General features: G+C 51.5%; 1 protein-coding gene across 1 annotated transcript in view; it reads right to left on the reverse strand.

Annotated features, from left to right (window-relative positions):
- LOC128725959 (probable nuclear hormone receptor HR3) overlaps positions 1-18,156 on the reverse strand; it is a 60,197-nt gene that overhangs the window by 2,615 nt on the left and 39,426 nt on the right. Inside the window, exons 2-4 of the mRNA XM_053819732.1 lie at positions 9,522-9,749; positions 592-757; positions 342-508 (exon numbers count right to left, since the gene is read on the reverse strand). Of these exons, the coding sequence (XP_053675707.1) occupies positions 342-508; positions 592-757; positions 9,522-9,749 (561 nt within the window). The remainder of the gene's footprint in view (positions 1-341; positions 509-591; positions 758-9,521; positions 9,750-18,156) is intronic.

An 18,156-nucleotide genomic window follows, 5' to 3' on the forward strand; every position in this document is an offset into this window, starting at 1 on the left:
TAAAAGTACACTACGGGTGCGCTACAAGGTCAGTTTGGCATGCTTCCCATCCCGCAGTGGGGGGTTTTGTTTTTCTTTTTTAAATGAGGAGTGGTGGAACGTTAATATGCTTCTTACAGGACGGCAGTGAACGTGCCAGTGAAACGGAACCACAACCACACATGTTAGCTCAAAATCCCTTGCACCAAGGAAGTGGATCTGCTCAAGCACGGATGAGGGGTGGACGGGAAGGAAGCAGGATGGGGAAGGGGGGGGGGGTAGGAGGGGGGAGGACGCTTCCGCTTCCCTCTCCAACCGAAGCCGGAAAGCATGGGAGCATCGGGATGGCCGTCGATACTCACTGTGTCCACTTATGAAATCTGAGTCTATCATCGTACTTCTGGGTTCATAAGTTGTTGTACTATCCACGTAATCGGCCGAGATGTCGTAGCCCATCGTTTGCTGCGGCGTCACCGAGGTCGAGTAGCCGTACGGGCTGCCGTAACCGACCTCATTCGAATATGTGTAGCTGAGAAGGTGAAGATGAGAGAGAACGTCAGCGAGAAGACTGGCAGGACATTCCGTACGAGCCACGGAAGGCGTTGTACTTACCCGTTGTAGCCGTGATGCAACTGATCGCTGCTGGAAGGCGTCTGCGTGTCAAACACGGAGCTGTCCGGGGCCGCATCGTTCTGTGCGCGCATCTGGGCCCGATGAAACCGTACCTCGTCTTCGACCTTTTCCCGTTGCTTCTTCGACATGCGCCCGAATTTGACAGCTAGAACGAGACACCCGGAAGCGATCGATGAGAAAGCTCGAAGCGTGTTTATTTTCCAGGCATGAAATGCAAATGTCTTATAGCTTTACGGGTTGTTGCGGATCTTGCGAACAAATCGATCCACTCATTAATTGAAGCGGAATAAGGAATGCAGCACGTCCAACACGACAACGACCACGAAGACGAGAATCATCCAATCTCTCAGCTGCATTGGCTGCATCTGGAGATGCAGCCCATGGCCTACCTCAACTTCCGGTCAGGATGCGCCGGTCATAATTCACGCTCCACACACCACTAAAAACCAACCATTCAGACATGCAGCCAGACAGCCAGCCAACGGGACGCGGAAACCAGTTGGCCCAGGTCCAGGGATTATCGATTAAAAAATCATCCCAAATGCATGAGCACACCATAGGACCAGGACGCATGGTCGCTCGCATCCTCGACAGCGGAACTCACACTAGCGGCCCTCCAGACGTGTGAGTTCGTTCGCTCGCTCCGATGAAGGACTCCGGAAAAAAGGGGAAAAACGTGCCCCAACGGGCTCACGTTGCAGCTCAGCCCAAAAGCAAAGGATCGATGCAGCCGGCCATTCGCCTAGACATGGGCTGCTTGTGATTGCAGCTACTATTATTTGTTAGACAGTGTTCCGTTTTTGCCCCTCGTGCTTTGCTTTCGTCCTGCAGTTTGGGCACATCTTTTGGCACGGGAAGAGCTCTTAAAGGGCGTCCGCCAGCCCGGAGGCAATGGCCCCAGACCGATGTCGAGAGGCGACACACAATCTTCTGCCCATGGAGGCGCGCCCACGTGTGCGTGTCTGGCTTTGGGGCGGGCTTTTCGCCAGAGCGCCTAGCAGACGGGGCCACATTTTGGGATAGGTCAGGTACGCTCGGTGCACATGCACGAACCCATTCATTAGAGGCGCCCCATTGTGCTCGTTGCTGCACACGATCCGTGGGTTTCGTGGGCAGGAGAATGCACCTCGTGGAGCTGTTTTAATTTTGCCCACCACCATCTGCCATCATGTGCGCGTGTGTGTGTGCCTGTGTGTTCGTTTTTCCTCGTTCATTCTTGCTGTGTGTTTTTTTTTTCATCCTCTCTCTCTCTCTCTCGCTCTCTTCTGCTTCCATTACAGTTTCATTCGTCGCGCCTTCCACCGGCTGGATGTCGCTGAATGGATGAATGTCGTTCGGTGCAACAACAACCGGTGCATGCAACAACAACAAAAAAAGTGCATCGACCGAATGGAACCGCAGCGGTGGATGCACCGGCGAGCGCAAGCGACATGGGGTAATGTTACGGTTTTATGCGCACGCGTTGCATAATCGTGTGCTCCGTCGGGTGGCGCTGTGCATTGACATCGCCATGATGTGATGGATGGCGAAGGGGTCAAAGCGGGAGGATGACGGGGGTGGGTCTCGTTCATCGACCCGCCGGCATGGAACGCTTTAGAAAATGGCACGGCACATTCCACATTCCGGTGGCGGAAGTGATGCGATCTCGTCGCCGTTTAGCGATGCGTCTTGTTGCCTTCTTCGCTTCTGGCTTCTGGTAGACCGGAAGGAGCGCATTAATGGCGTGTTTGCCCACCGGCGACGAGATGCTACCAAGCTGAAATGCTGAATGCATTCTCTCTATGTGCGCCCTCAAAATGGTACGAAAATATACCCACAAAAAAAAGGCCGTCTCTAAAGCAGATGAAAAGTACTTGGCGTCTCCATCACACACCACACAGGCCCATGTGATAACCGTTAGCATGTCATTTTTCAACGCGAATGCCTTCGAGCCATTGCTTCCCGTGATTACGAGCCATTTCTTCGCCATCGAGCCGAACAAAAAAAACCAGTTCAGCTTCACCAAACTTGCCTTCCCCAATCAATCGCGCCTAATTACGATCGATTATTTTGCCTTGCTCTACCGCTTCGCTCTAGATAATGGAGTGCAGTAGTTTATTATTATCATGCATTTTTCCACCCCCTGTGTGTCTGCGCCCTTCGAAACCCGACTTTTGGGATGCAACTTTCGCTTTCCGCCATTCGCACAACCGTGGGAAACAGGCACACACAAATTCAGTTAGCGGCAGTTAGTGACCTACTTTGGCCACAGCGTCGTGCATGCACATGCACTTCCATTATCACCCACCGGCGGGACGCTGTCGCTCGTTATCAGACTCAGCTTCGTCTCACGGAGCTCTCCAATTTCTGCCCAATTTGCTGCGCTACCCGGCACCAGTTGACCAGCCAGCCAAAAAGGGCGAGCAACCTTCAAACCTACCTCAACACGGAACCGCATCCATCGCGCGTGTCTAGACGAGAATGAAAGTGTTGCTCCCTTAGGTGTGTGTGTGTGTGTGTGTGTGTGCGAGGGAGAAGAAAACAAGTGAGGGCGCCCGAATTTAGGTCAAATGGCGCGACCAGATAGGAAGGCGCGCGCGCGAATTGGACAAGCAGAAAAAAGAAGCGGAGGGTGAAAAAGCGCAACCCCTCGGCGAGCTGCATTTGATGTGATACAGCGCACCTCGGCGCAAATACGGCTTCTTATTTCATTGCCCCCATCCCACTCCGATTGCTGCGTGTCCGCCCCGCAAGTGCACGCGTACGTTCGCGTCCCAGACGTTAGCGTTTGGGGGGGGGATTGTTTGTTTAGGTGATAAATTCGCGCCAGACCCGTCCATTCCGGTGGTGATCGTAGCCATTATTGGGTTGTTGCTTGCACGTCGGCACGTCGGATGACGCGGTGTGTAATTTATTTTTGCAAGCGCTTCTTTTTTTTCTATCTCTCTCGCTCCCTCTCTCTCTCTCTCTCTCGTAGCAAAAAACGCCTCAGTCAGATGGCAAATGGAGCAAAAAAAAAACATCGTTATTAACATCGCACATGGCGTGCCATTATTGTACGCGCCTCGGCAACCGGATCTAGCGGATGCGGGATTCACAAACAGCTCCACGAAACACAGCCCATTTTTCTCACATAGCGTGACATTGGATCTGTTCGAGTGAAGAGCGCCCGAGTAAATCGATCTCCGAGGGGTGTAGTAGCATAAATTCTGCCTCCTCTAGACGGCTTCGTTTGCACGCGAATAAATCGCAACCAAGTGCGTGCTTGTTTGCCGGCCGGGCCGGGGGATAAAGCAGCAACAAAAACAAAACAAAAAGCACACACACACACACACACCCTGCTACAGCAACAACAAACAACCCAAACAACAGCCAGCGCACAAACAAACGCTGCTGCCAGCGGGAAGGGATAGATAATGGCGCCCGGTGCCGCGATGGACTTGCGCACTTCGATGGCGGTTGGCTTAGGTCAGGATTGGCGAACGGTTCGCGGGTGCTACCAGGGGCGATGTGTGTTTTGCGGAACTCGATTGCGAAATTCAGTGCGTCTCGCTGCTGCTGCCATCCACCCTCGGCTGCCAGGGTGCGTCCTTTAGGGGATGCACGATTCGCGGTTGTTGACGGCCGGTTATCAGTGAGCGCTGTACTTGCGAGGGTCGTGCGAGTGCGATTTCGATACGTACGTGCGATTACTTTCGTGCTGATAAATCCGTTGACAGAGGGAATACGATATCGCTGTTTTTTTTTGGGTAGCTTTGTGGATAATTTTGACAAAGTTGTTTGATGTCACAAAAAAAACCCTCCTTTTTATGACGTCAATCGGGTTTAAATTCTCGCACGAATTCACGCACCACTCCGAGTGCAATGTGCTACAACAAGCATCATCCCGAAAACATGCCATCGAGACAAGATTTTTATGCAAATCATTACATCGCGATCGCGATCGCTTCTCCTGCCGCGAACCGAACCGAGACGCAAATGTCTCCACGGCTCGCGTTGTTCGATTTGGGGATGAAATAAATCACAAGGGTGTGTGCTGTGCGTATCTGCGTCGAGTCAAACATCAATCACGACGCAGTTTAGCCAGTCCCCCGACCCCAGGAGGGCCACTCCAGGGTGGTCGCGTTTCTACCGCACGCGACCAGTGCCGCTGACGACGATGTTCGGGGAGGGGGGAGATGTTTCTAAAAATAAACCCTTGCACCCATGCCATGCCGGAATGCCGAATTTCAAACGCACCCGGTATGCGTCATGTGCGTACGCGTGGCCACTCCTCTTCCAATCGGCTATTAGGTGACGTCATGCGTACGAGTTGCTGAAGTAAAGGCATTTTAGAGAGCCTGGAACCGAGCGTAGATCGATTTGCCTTCACTTGAAGGGTGGCCACACACGTGCAGAGGGCTACGATCGGATCTCATTGTATTTGCATTGTATGGAAATGCGCGCTTAACGTATGCTGCTCAAAAGTTAATTAAAATCTCGTACAACATTCGAGATTGATCTCCTAGGAAGACGACAAAGCTTCCTACCGTCAGGAGCTGCCAACAACACCCGAAGTCCAATGGGTTGTCAAGAATTTTCCAATCCCGCGAGGTCGTTTTCCTTTAATTTCACACACGTACGAGAACCCCATACCACAGTGGGTGGCTCAAACTTCAACACCTGCGGTTACAGCTGATGCGTACGTGCCACGATTCGTCCCACCGGCATTCACCGAGCGGCGCATTTGCAATGCAAAATGCGAAAGTGTGACATTTCCAAGCCCCACGGCGCGGTCTGACCTGCGTCCTGGGTGAAATCTCGTCACTCCTTCAGCCGGTGGGGTTGCTACAAACGACTTCATTACTGCAGGTAATGAGTGAGTGAGATAGGGTGAGCAAAAGAGAGAGAGAGCGAGAGAGAGAGAGAGAGAGACAGTTACTTCCACCCACGACCTCCACGAGGGCCGTGGCAGCGACAACTCGACACCGTTGCCCGCTAAGCCAAGGCATCAGTTAACATTCACGAACATTACGCCATCGCTTAAGCCGCACGGAGATGGGAGGGCGAATATCCTGCCCTACCTCACTCTGCAGGAGGTCACTCACCTCACTCCACCCTTTACGAAGGCATGTGTTGGCTGTGGGTGGGCTGGTGGGTGGAACGAATGATTTGCAAATTAAAAGGGCATCTGCAGAGCGCAGCTTCATGGCGTGTGTGTTTGCGTGGTGTGTGTTTTTTCTTCTCCAGCAAGAACGGAAGCGAAACTAGCGCTCTGTTCTGAAAAACCAGTACTAAAGCTGTACTGATGGCTCTGATGGAGGATAGGAACTTATGCCAGCATCAGCAGCGTCTCCACGCGCGCGCGCGCGCAAACACACGCAAAAAAAAAAGCCATCTCCGGTGTTTGCTCGTAAAGCGACCCGACGAGTTCGCGCTTCCGCTGGAATGTTGCCACAGCACGCGCCCTACCCCCAAAAGGGACGCGCGTTTGGAATGCTGGCGAGATGGGGGTGAGTTAATTTATTGCTCTGTTATGCAAATAAATGCAATTTTCATAGTTTTAATTATAGAGATTCATCAGCCCGGTGCACCGTGCGCTCCGATTGTTGTCCGGTGCAATTCCCGTTCCGTTACCGTGCTCGGGTGCATTTGCTTTCGCTCGAGGCGGCACCGGCGTTTTAGGGATGGCAATTATGATATCCTCGGTGCAATATGCGCGCCAGTTGAGTGGTTCTCCCGTGGGAGACGTTCGCGTGATCGACAGCTCCTTGTGGGGGTAGTTTTGCATTGCAACCGTTGTGCTAATCACCTCGAAAGTTCGCTACAAAGTGCTCAAGTGTGCATTTTTTACCGGCCTGATATCTGTTTCATTTCGACCGGTCTACTAATGGCCGGTTGCACCGTGCCCGTTGCGTACAGAAGACGAAGGACGACGCCTCTAAAAGGCGCACCATTCATTTGCTTGTCGTATATTTTCCCCGCGAGTAAATCAATTAGCGCACCGCATTAGCGCACGCCCAGCCAGTACATTTCAATAAGAGAAAGCGCGGGTTTCACAAAACAACAACCGCCCGTGGGTGGAATTGAAAACTAGGTGCCGTTCGCCCACGGTGTCGCAGGACCAGCCAGTGTATCCTTTGATCTGCGAATGACATCACACGCCGGCACGGTCGCCGTAATTAAGTGCGTCGCGTCCATCACGTCGCCTCCTGGTCCGGTTTCATCGGCTCAGAAGCGCAGAAATAAGCAATGGATTTGCAGCCTCTTGGCTTCGAGATGGGCGTGCTGTTGCATCTCGGGAGATAAAAAGAAAAGTGGTGCAAAAAGTGACAACACTTGGCCATGGCAGCTTCGTTAGTGGTGCGCTTTTTGGAGTCACGGAAGCTATTAAAAGGGATGCGCGTGGTTTGAAGCCCGCGTTAGCTCGAGAGGCCTGAGTGGGAGGGCGGGAGAACAAGTAGTCGAGGAGAGACGCTTGAGAACAGCTTCCGGATGAATTGACCGTAAATCATTCGGCGGAATCGCCCATGGTCTGGCGTGGGATGCTAGTGCTAGAGCGGTGGTAATTTGTGCTCAATTACATCCACTTTTATTCCCAAAGCGCTTCTGGTTGGGTGTGTAGAAATTGTTGGAATTCAATGAGCCTTCTTTCTTGAAAATAAGTCATTCCAAATGACCGGTTTCTTACGAACTTATGCACTGGTTGGAACTGGAAGTAAAATGGGCGTTCTTCTAAAATTGCTACAATTTATTCAATTTCCCCCCTAATAATGGAAAATAATCAACGTATTAAATTCACGTGCGTAATATGCTGCTCAACCTACAGAGACAGCTCCAATACCTTTTGAGGGCAGAAAACATTTATCCAGCATTGTAAGCGCTATAGAAATTCCCTACATTTCCATGAACTACACCGCTCGGTTTTGTGTAATTAATGAAAGCAATATTGTCCCAGCGAGCCATTTCATTGCAATTCGTCGCTCATTCTACTCTATCAAATATCAAACGATCAGACGTTGATGAACAATGGTTTATAGTGCAGAAGGCACTATTCGGCGCACTAGTGAGGGTTTTACGATGCGATGCGATTGTGTGTTTGTGTGTATCGGATGGGTTTTTTTTTTGTCGAGTTCTAGCTTTGCTAGAACCCTCGCCGGGAGGGAAACAATGCCCATTAAACCGTTTAATCTATGCCGTGCAGTACGGCGACCGTAACGCTTTATGCAAATGTCCCACCACTCGGCTCCCGTGTCATAAATCCTCACGCCGGTTCCCCTGGGTGGCACAACAGGCACCGCGCGAAAACGACAATGGCCACAATGAGGTGGGACGAATGTAATATTTTGTCAGCCCCGAGCCCCGGGGGCTTCCAAACGCCGATCCCTCCAGAGGCAATATCGCGACCACCGCAACCGGCCCGAATTACGCGAACGTTCCGGTCGCGTAGCGTACACCCGCGTGAGTAGTGCGTCTCACGCAAGCAGCACGTCTGCGTGACGCACAGCAACCCCCACTCGACCACCCCAAACAACCCCTCAGCATGCGTTTTTTTTCTTCTTCACTCTTCCGTCACTTTTCGGTCGTTCTTTAACGCAGGCAGCATAAGCGGTTGTGTCCCGCGAGCACACTATCGCTATGCTGCCATAACGCTTCGCGCCCTTTTTCCACCGAGAACACAACGCGCGACCCACCCTCACCGGCCCCTTTCATCGATCACCCCCGGCCACGGGTGCCACGTGCACGGACACACCAACATGGGGCGGTTGTGTGGGTCTGAGGTGAATAAACTTTGCCGCGCGAGGCACTGCTATGCTCGCAATGCTGCTGGCCAGCGACACGTGCGAGCGTGCGTGCTAGCAGTCCGCCTTCCGCTGGCCAGGCGACCCTATCCCTTGCTTAGCATAGAACTACGCGAGTGTAGCATAAAACTATCCGTTCCCGTGAGTTCCACCGCGTGAGCGACAACCGTGAGTGTCACAAGCCGAAGGGGCGAGTTTTCTAGCGCGAGGAAACGCTTTTCCGAGGGACACAAATCGAGCAGAGGCTCTCTTTAAAATGCCACCTAACTCCCGTACAAAAGGACGCCGCTAGTTTTCTGCGAAAACGAATGCAAATCCCAGGACGGAGAAATGAAAACTAATGACGCGGCCACGAGAGCGACTAAAATATGGCCCCTTCGTGGAGGGGGGAGTGTCCGAGCTAAGAAAAGCGTCTTTTAGGGGCAGCTAGCGAACAAAAGGGTGTCCCTGTTTACCGTTTCGATGGGGTAGTTGAGCCGAAACCTGCTACAAAAGCCTCACGGACCGACGCGCTGTTCTGGCGCTGGCTGGTGAGTGGGAGCTTGATTGCTAAATATTTACGTTCGTTTACTTCAACAACAAAAAATATGAAACCGACAAGCATAATGGGTGTTTGTTCTGTCAGACACCCACCCCCAAAGAGGGGCGAACGTGGCAGTGCGTGAGTGCGTGCGTAAGTTTCGGGGACCGGTTTTGACAGGAAACAAATATTTGATAAGCCAAATGCACTCGCGCTTTGCTGCGGGCTCGAACGGACTACCATCTACGGTTCTCTATTAATTAAGGAACAAAGAACGGAATGGGCCAAGGGACTCGTCGCCCAGCTGCTGCAGCTAGTGCAGTGAGAATCAACATTTGCATACGTTGCGATGTCTTAGTGAGAAACACTTTTCTTTATCCGATTTTTTGATTTTTGTTCCAACATAATTTGCAGGTTTTTTTTTTTCAAAGGTCTACTACACCGTTGAGGTCATCGGGCAAGACAAAATGTCCTTAATAATGGATAGCCATCCAACTAATAACACATCCATTTTTAATGAGAACTACATTTTCCCCCTCGAGTTCGCGCTCATTTTCCTCTCCACACGTTTGTCTTTTGTTGCGGGTTTCCCACGATGGTTTTCCCATACCCACAGCACGTTCACTTACCGTCACGACTCATTCCCAGCTTTAGGCACTTTTGCAGTCGACAGTACTGGCATCGATTTCGGTTGACCCGATCCACCACGCACTGCTTGTTTCGCGGGCACTGATAGTTGACGACGGAGCTCTGCGACCTCCGGAAGAAGCCCTTGCAGCCCTCGCAGGTGATCACACCGTAGTGCACCCCGGACGACTTGTCGCCGCACACCTTGCACGGTATGATCTCGATTTGAGCTGTGAACGAGAGAAAGAAAGAGAGAGAGAGAGAGAGATGAAAATTTGATCGTGTTAAGTGATGATGCGACATTGCAAGCTGATTGATGAACGTTAATTATCCTTACTGCGTATGAATATCACTCTGCTGGTTAAAACAACATTTATTATTTGATAATATTTAATAGCCAAGCTAATGGAACACTCTCCATTCGTTCGTCCTCGAAGCATGTTTGCTATTATTTATTTAAAATCAATAAGAACACCATTATAGTCCACAACTCCTACCCCGCGATCGGCAATTCGCTATTTTAGTCGTCTCGTCATATGCAGGAAACGACAGAAAGATAAAAAAGAACGAACCACCATCCATCAGTTACATCAATAAAACTGTAAGGCGCAAGATGCCGATGGAGCTGAGGAAACAGCATTTTCTTCTCCCTCGGATCTCGTTACCGAATAGCAGCACACACAGCACAAACGAACGACAAATCACGCCAAACCAGCCTCCCATACACTCGCTGCGAACGTGATCTGTCCATCATTTGGGAGCCGTGTGCTGCTTTTCACACACACACACACCCGGTTCCTCGGCCCAGCGAACGCTTCGCCCTGACACGTGCCCATGTGTGTCCCGTCGACACGCCGCGTTCATCTTCCATGCATAAGAGAATCAAAATAAATATTTGCCAAACTGCCAAAGTCAATAACCTCGGTCGGAGTCAGCCGCCGGTGGCGGTTGTTGGGTGGTTTTTGGGGAGGGTGGCTGGATTTTGCTAAGCCTTGGTAGCCGGCCGTGCTGACCAGGGTATGTGATTTTGAGAAAAAAAAAGAAAGGAAAAAAAACACCACCCCAAACATGGCAAGCAGGTCCTCCGAGAGAAAGTGAATGCTGCTGGTCGAAGAAACGGAAGGACAACGAACCGGCCGGCATTTATTTGTTTCTCCCTTTTGCAGAAGGAGCAATTCTGAGCATCCACAAAACTGTACAAGAAGAATACAAAATTAAAGAAAATTAAAACGAACGAATGCCTCATAAAATTATGAACAATTCACTCGCGCAACCCGCCAAACCACGCACAATTTGCAATGGAAATTAAACCCGATCTTATCGTGAAACGTTCAAAAGGTATAGCGTGCTCTCGTGTGTCATGGTTAGAATAAATTACTCAACGTTCGTTGCGTTTCGTTCTTGTCATTTAAAAAAAAATATTTATATATGGCCATCTCGCGGGCCAAACCGATTGGACCGTGACCTCATTCATCATTCGTCTTTATTGATCGTGCTTAAGCCTTTTCTTGTTGACGCCTGACACTTGGGACAGATTGATGTGTCCTTTTATTTTTGGAGCTTCAAATTGACTCAATGTTTGCGATGTCGTTCGCTCTTCCATCTGCCTTATAGGCACCCTCAGGCACAGGCTAATATTTCTTATTCATGCCTCGCCTTTTGCCAGCGCAATTCGGTTGCAAATGCAACAAGTTCATGCGTGGACTCGCAAAGGTGGCCGACTCGCGTGCATTGACTTGTGACCGAGTCCGAGAAGGCACTACTGGTGCACAATCTGTTCCGTCGCCGTTCACACTCGAGCCCCCGGCACCCTTTGGCAGGATCGTCAGCGGACACTTCCCGGTTGAGTGGCCCCCTGTTTGGCTTCCCGTGGCCTGTTCCCGTGGTCCGCGTACTGCATGGTTGCGCATTTGCATTTCTATCGCCTGCACTTCCTGATCGCGACCCGCCAACCCCAATGCAGGCAGATGCGGCTAATGCATTCGACCCACCCCAAACAGGCACGCGGCCACGGTGGCAACGTGTTAAATGTCCCGATAGGACGCCTCCAACACCACCAGCATATGCACTCTTTCGTGGGCTTTTTTTTCCATTTGCTGGCATATCCCAGCCCTAGCGGGAGGGATATTTCTTGGCCATAAATCTGCCACCCAATCGTCCCGTGGCTGGGAAGGTGCTGACACACGACGGGATGGACATTTTCATCACCCCCGTTTCCATCCTTTCTGCAGGTCTCGAGGCCAGGAACCATTGGATAAACAGCCGAGGGTCCCTGCGGTCGATGTGCATTTCATGCAAATTGATGCCGATACGCCGTTTGCGCGTTGAGGTGGGGCGTTGTTTTTAAATTTACAAATTTCACCCTCCCCGTTTTTCGTCCGGAGGGTGGTGCTTCTCCTTTCCGCTTTCTCACCGCACGGTACACAATGCGCCACAATCGGCCAATTCACCTTGCACACGCGTCGCCTGCAGCAGCAGCAGCAGCAGCAGCAGCATGATGTGACCACTTATGGTAATGCACCGCCATCACATCGGAATGGCGCTCAATTAGTGGACAGTCGATTGCGAGTGCAAAACGCGAGAAGAGGATAAAAACCATGCTTTCAAATTTCCCATCCTTCCTTCTACCAGCGAGCCGAATTGTTTCTTTAGACAAATTTGACTCAACTCCGCGCTTTATTCGGAGTGGCTTGTATTCGTTAACCAAATTAAAAAATCTCCGAAAATGTTGCTGCTGCTGCTGCTGTATCCGGAAAATGGCTTACTCCTCATCTTGTGGCGCTATTTAAATCGCATTGCTCAATAACCGAGCTATCGTAAACCGATCGGACGATTGGAGATTTTATTGCATTTTTATTTGCGTTCGACCACACCTTTTCCAGCAATCAAATTCACCTTTCGAGCGAGTGCATCCGTGGCTGGCGTGTTTTTTTTCCACACCGTTCGCGAGTCCGTGATTGAGTAACGAACGCGGAAGAGAAATCGCATTCCCTTCCCGTGGGGCACGAGTCAACGAACTTCGCGTGCATTTATGACACACTTTGGGGCGCACGGGTATTCAAAATGCGCTGCATCGCGCTCGGTGCATCGGTACCGTCCAATACAGCAAGCGCACGAACCATCGCCATCGCGTTATGATCGCTCAATTGAATCACGGTTCCAGAAACACCGCGTGCGGGTGAACGAGAAGCACCGAAACGGTGCAATTGCATCCCAATCCCAAAAATGGCCCCGGTAAAAATGGCACTCCAACCGAGCGGCTGATTCACCGGACAGAATGTGAAATTTGTGCAATTGATGAGCCACAATTTGGGGGGCTTGATTTAATTCGATTCAGACAACCAACCGCAGTTGTCTTTAGCCCGGGACGGGCGCACTTTTATGCTGAATCAGTACGCGTTACAAATGCGGTCTCGGACGGTCCAGAGAAAATCGCTTTTTCGAACGAGTCGTAGCGAAGATCTGCGATCCGTGCCTGCGTCAATATTTACGACAAAAGCGATGCAAGGACCGAACGAACGAACGAACGAAGGAACGAACGAGCGAACGGACAAAAAAAAATGGCAGCACGAAAATAAAAAAGAACCATCCCCTAGCTCCACACAATCAGGCAGCCAGAGGATGCGGGTGAGCGCGACACCAACACACGCGTACTCCCGGTGCCATTGACCTTTTTTTTTGCGCGCACACACACACACACCCGCCCAATCACCAAACCACCCACCAGTCGAAGCTCACCACCGAGTGAGGGCTATTGCGCAGCAAATGCAGCAGTTCAATCTTCCCAGCGTGCTTTGGCCGGCTCGAGGGATGGACCGATATCAACGGAAAACGCCGTTGCATAGGTCATGTCGATGGGTGCGCCCAGTTGTGGGTGGTGATGGTGCTGATCGGAACGAACGGGCGCTGGTGACGCGAATGACGCCATCATCAAACCACTTATGTGTCATCCTCGATGGTGCGGCGAAAGTGGCCGTTTGACCCTTTCGTGGGTGAGTGAGAGGGGCTTTAATTTGCAACGGGTGGGTGTGGGGGTGTTTGAAAAGGGGTAGATTAGGATCGGCAAATAAAACGCCAGCGAAGGTGATGTAGAATCGTTGTATTGTGACCAGAGACAGATCGAACAATGCGTGGTAAAAATCAAACAAAGTGTCCCAACTATTCGATAATCAAGTATCCTGCCCACCATGTTTTTTTTTGTTTTGACATTAGTTTGACAGATGCACTAGCGAGACAGATCATCAGGATGCGCTTGTCGGCCCACACAAAAAAAAACTTACCTCTAATTGAGTTGGGAGTCTTTTTCTCGTGCTGGTGCCCATTCAGCCCCAACAGTTCCCCGTTCTGGCCGAGGTCACCATCGACACCCGATGGTCCGTTTCCGGTTCCAGCGAGCCCACCAGCACCACCCTGACCCAGCAGTGTGCCCGTCGCAAATGGCGGTGGTGGTGGCGTCGTACTATCGGCCATATCCTCCTCCTCCATCGCGAGCGAAGCCGCCGCCATCGATGCGACGGCCGAAAGCGTCGAACAGAACGCGTTGTAGTTCTGCTCATCCTGACCCGGTCCTCGCAGCAGTCCCGAACCGGACGATCCGGAACTACTGCCCCCGGACGAGGGTGGACCAGGCTGGGACGGCGTTTGCTCGAGCGGTTGCAGCAGCCTGTGGCTGAGCTTGGGAAAATCGCGACTTTCCCGCGCAAAACCACCACCCAACGAAGATGGCGCTCCATTAGCGCCACCGTGGCCAAGATGCGTACTACTGTTGCTATTGCTTTGCTGGCTGGTCGCATTACTGCTGCCATTGCTGCTGCTCGTACTGCTGCTGGTGCTGGTCGAGGTGCTGGAGGTGTTACTGCTACTTGTGTTTCTTAAAGGCGCTAGGTTTGTATCACGTAAATCAGTCGTTTGTACGGCACCACCCGGTACGGTGAACGGTGGCGCCGCCTGGCGGCCATTACCGGCGTTGGTTGCACCGGGTGGTTTGTGAGCCGGGGGCAGGTGAGCGAGGAAGTGCTTCGTGCTGGCGTACAACCCTTGCCCTCCTCCAGCCGGGCCCTGTTGGGGTTGCATGAGCCGAGAGGTGAGCTTTGGTGCAGCGGCCATTGCGGCGGCTGTTGCTGCAGCCGTTGCAGCCGCCGCCACTGCAGCCGTGTTACCGCTCCCACCGAACCCACCACCACCACCACCAGCCCCGGTACCCCCGCTCGGCACCACCGTCGTCGCTTCGTCGGTCCCGCTGCGGTACTTCCCATTCCAGGATTGACTGAACAGATCCAAAAACTCTCCGTCATCCATTTGCGCGCGCGCGTTTCGCTGGCACCGGAGAACGAGCTCCTTTGCCGATCGCGCGGTATGGAAGGACCGCTTGCCGGCCCCTGTCACGGTGAGGTAGTTTCGAATCGAGCAGCTGCTCGAAAAGCTTACGTGGGGCCTTGCCCCGATGTCCTTGTTCTCTGCCCTTCGAATGTCCTATCCTCGAAATGGGGTGTTAAAATGTTTTATCCTTTTTTGTTTTCTTCTTGCACTCCTTGACGCACTCTCACACCACAATGCACCATACACGCGTATAGTTCACTTCACCCCCGAGACCATGCCGGGTTTAGGTGGGATACAAATCCTCGATACATTCCACACTCATCTTAGCCACGGATTCGGGGCTTCTTCGGCGCTGAATTCTGCTGCTCCGAAATGGGACAGACGCCCGGTTTTTTTTTTTTCGTGTATTTCGCCTGAAGAACAGTTCACTTTACGCCGGAAAAAGTAACGATCGATCGTACGTCGATATCGATCACACCGCTACGATAATTCACCACTGCTTTACGAGAAGAACGATCAAAAGAACGATCAGCAACTTTTGGAGGAATTAAACCGGCTCGCAGAAACTACCCTTATCGAATCACATTGCAACCAAAGAACAATAATTGTAGGGAGTTTTCTCTCTGAATTTCCCACCGATAAAAATCAACGATCAGATCCACCAAATGACGTGCCGGTGTTGGGTGTGATTTTTCTCCCCAGGTGACCGGAACACACTTAACGCGGCCCCAACAAACCGTCGACCTTAATCAGCGCAGACGGACTGACCTAAAATCGGGCATCCCTCCCCAGGTATACCCGATATCTCCCGGTTGTTTGCGTTCGGTGTGCGCTTTTTTTTTCTCCCATTGCCTTTTTTTGTTATCATTACCGAGACCGCCTGGCAGGCTGGCCAACGCACACACACACGAGTTGAGTTGTGTGAGGTGAGAACGAAATTCGTCATTCGCTGTTTGGATTCCCTTCGTTCCGGTTGCATGGTGTCTGCGAATCCGGGGAGGCTTTCGATTTCGGTGCACCAACCGCCATGCAACTGATAAGGGTCATACTGCGATTTTTTTTTGTTTGTTTCAAAACGGGTGTAGACATAAGGGTTGGTTTTCATTGGCAGGCGAAAAGAGGGCGCAATAAAATAGACATTTATCGATGGTGGTGACAAATTTAGCAACAGCGATGGTGCCATAAATGTGAGGCTAATTTGAGGGATTCGTTTGATGTCCTTGGATGGCCATTCTCATACACTTCTAAATGATGTTGATACACATGTGTGCATTTGTTGCATCTCTTGCTGCTAACGCATTACTTATGCTCAAAGGATAGAGTAAATGTAATTGCGTTTTAAAAACACACATGTGAATGAGAGTGAACATGTGGGACGAGAGCTCACAAACAACGCGCTTCAAAAAGAACCACGCAACAACAAAAAACTAGCAAACCTCCAGCCCCATAACGCGCTGTGGCTGTGTGCAACGAAAAAGTGCATTAATTTAGCGACATCGTTTAGCGCGCGAGCATCAAAGCAGGCCATCATTAGGCGTAAGCGATGACGAGCGACAGAACAGCACGGGAACACAAACACACGGCAAAGACGCGCCTGAAAGACGGAACAAAAAATAAATGACAAAGACCGGGGGGGAAAAACAAAACCGGGAGCAATTCCGCCGAGGAAGCGAGCTGATTGCGAGGAACGTTCGGCGCACGTGTGTATGAGTGCATGTGCAAGGAAAACTGTGGCCCGAGCTGCTGGCACAAGAAAATGGTGTGCGAAAATAACGCACACCATCTAACCTGCGCCCAGCCAGCTTAGAGAACGCACGAAGAGCACCCGCACCACCAATCCACTCGTTCTCGGGTACGTCTCTGCGTGCGTGAAAATCGGCATGCCAATGGCCGCCCGGCGGGGTGCCAACTGCATCGAGCAGCAACGAAAAGAAGAAGAAGAAGAAGAAGAAGAAAAAAAGCATCACCACACCGACCGACGCACGCACACCACGAACCGCGGTGGGATAGGTCAAGAAACGGAAATCTATTTAAAATGAGATTACAGTGGCGGAATCGGGGAATCGCTCGCGTTTGCGTTTGCGTTCGCTTTGCGGCGCCGTGAGTGCGAATGCGACCGTTTTTTTTTTTTGCTGGGTTGCGGGAGAAGGTTAGTGCGAGTGTGCCCGGCCACCCGCTCGTTCTGATCCCTTCACCCTTACCCAAACCGGCGGTTGTGTGGTTGTGCACCGACCAAAGTTTCGATTAAAGCCCCCCCCCCCCCCCCGATTCCTGGGGGCGGTGGCCTCCGCATTTTCCACCGCAACTTCCGTCGTCGCCGCCATCACGCGCGCGCGCACCCTCGTCACCGTCACCGTGGGCTGGGAAAGAAGGGTGAAAGAAATGATATACACAGACCGAGGCGTAATGGAGGCACTGACAAGCGCGTGTTGGTTGGGGTTGGGGAGCTATTGCTGCACAATTTATGGCCCCTGAACGTGCGCTTTATCGCTGCGGGATGGAGGGATTCAATCATTCTAATGGCGATATTTGCTGTAATTTTGGGACAATAAAAGTACGCACGCCGGAAGCAACTGTGTATGTGCATGAAAGAAGAGGTAGATCCTTTTGATTTAGTGTGAAAATTGAACAGTTTGCGCTATGTACAGCTATAGCATTTCGACAAATGATATGCCTCATGAACCCTTATCGAAAGGCAGATGATGCTTTTGATCTATTTTTAGATCCACTTTTGATTGAATAGAAACAAGTGACATTAAAAGAACTATTGTCCTATTAGGGGTATAAAAACCGTGCATATTTGACATTTATGGAGTAGCTTTCCTGTGCTAGCAAAATTAAAGCGAACCAACTAAATGTACTACTGCATCCTGCGGACCCGATTACAAAAAGGCTTATCAAAAAGCCCATCCGCGGCATCCGTCAAGTAATAAATTTCAGCGCAACGCTCTCACGCCCGAGATCGCGAAACGTTACGCCACCCAGTCGCGACTATCTGGCGTGCGCGAAAGCGAAAGTGGCATTACGCGACAGCCCCGCGGTGCATCACTGCATGTGTCTGCGTATGCGGATTGGTATGGGGTGTTGGGTGAGCTGATTCTTAATGACGCCCGTTTGCTGGTGGGGTGGGCAAAAACGAGAGTGATAGTTGGGCGTATAAATAGAACCGAGTGCCGTTGCGTGTTGCGAGCTTGGTTGAGGATCGCCCACCAGACGGTAGGCGCCTTGGACACTTGGTTGCATCGGTGTTTCGATAAGGAGCAGCAAAATGAATCGCTCCTGGTAGAGCTTAAGTCACTTGCCATCGGCTTCGATTGT

The sequence above is a fragment of the Anopheles nili genome, chromosome 3 (genome assembly GCF_943737925.1).
Source record: "Anopheles nili chromosome 3, idAnoNiliSN_F5_01, whole genome shotgun sequence".
NCBI lineage: Eukaryota > Metazoa > Arthropoda > Insecta > Diptera > Culicidae > Anopheles > Anopheles nili.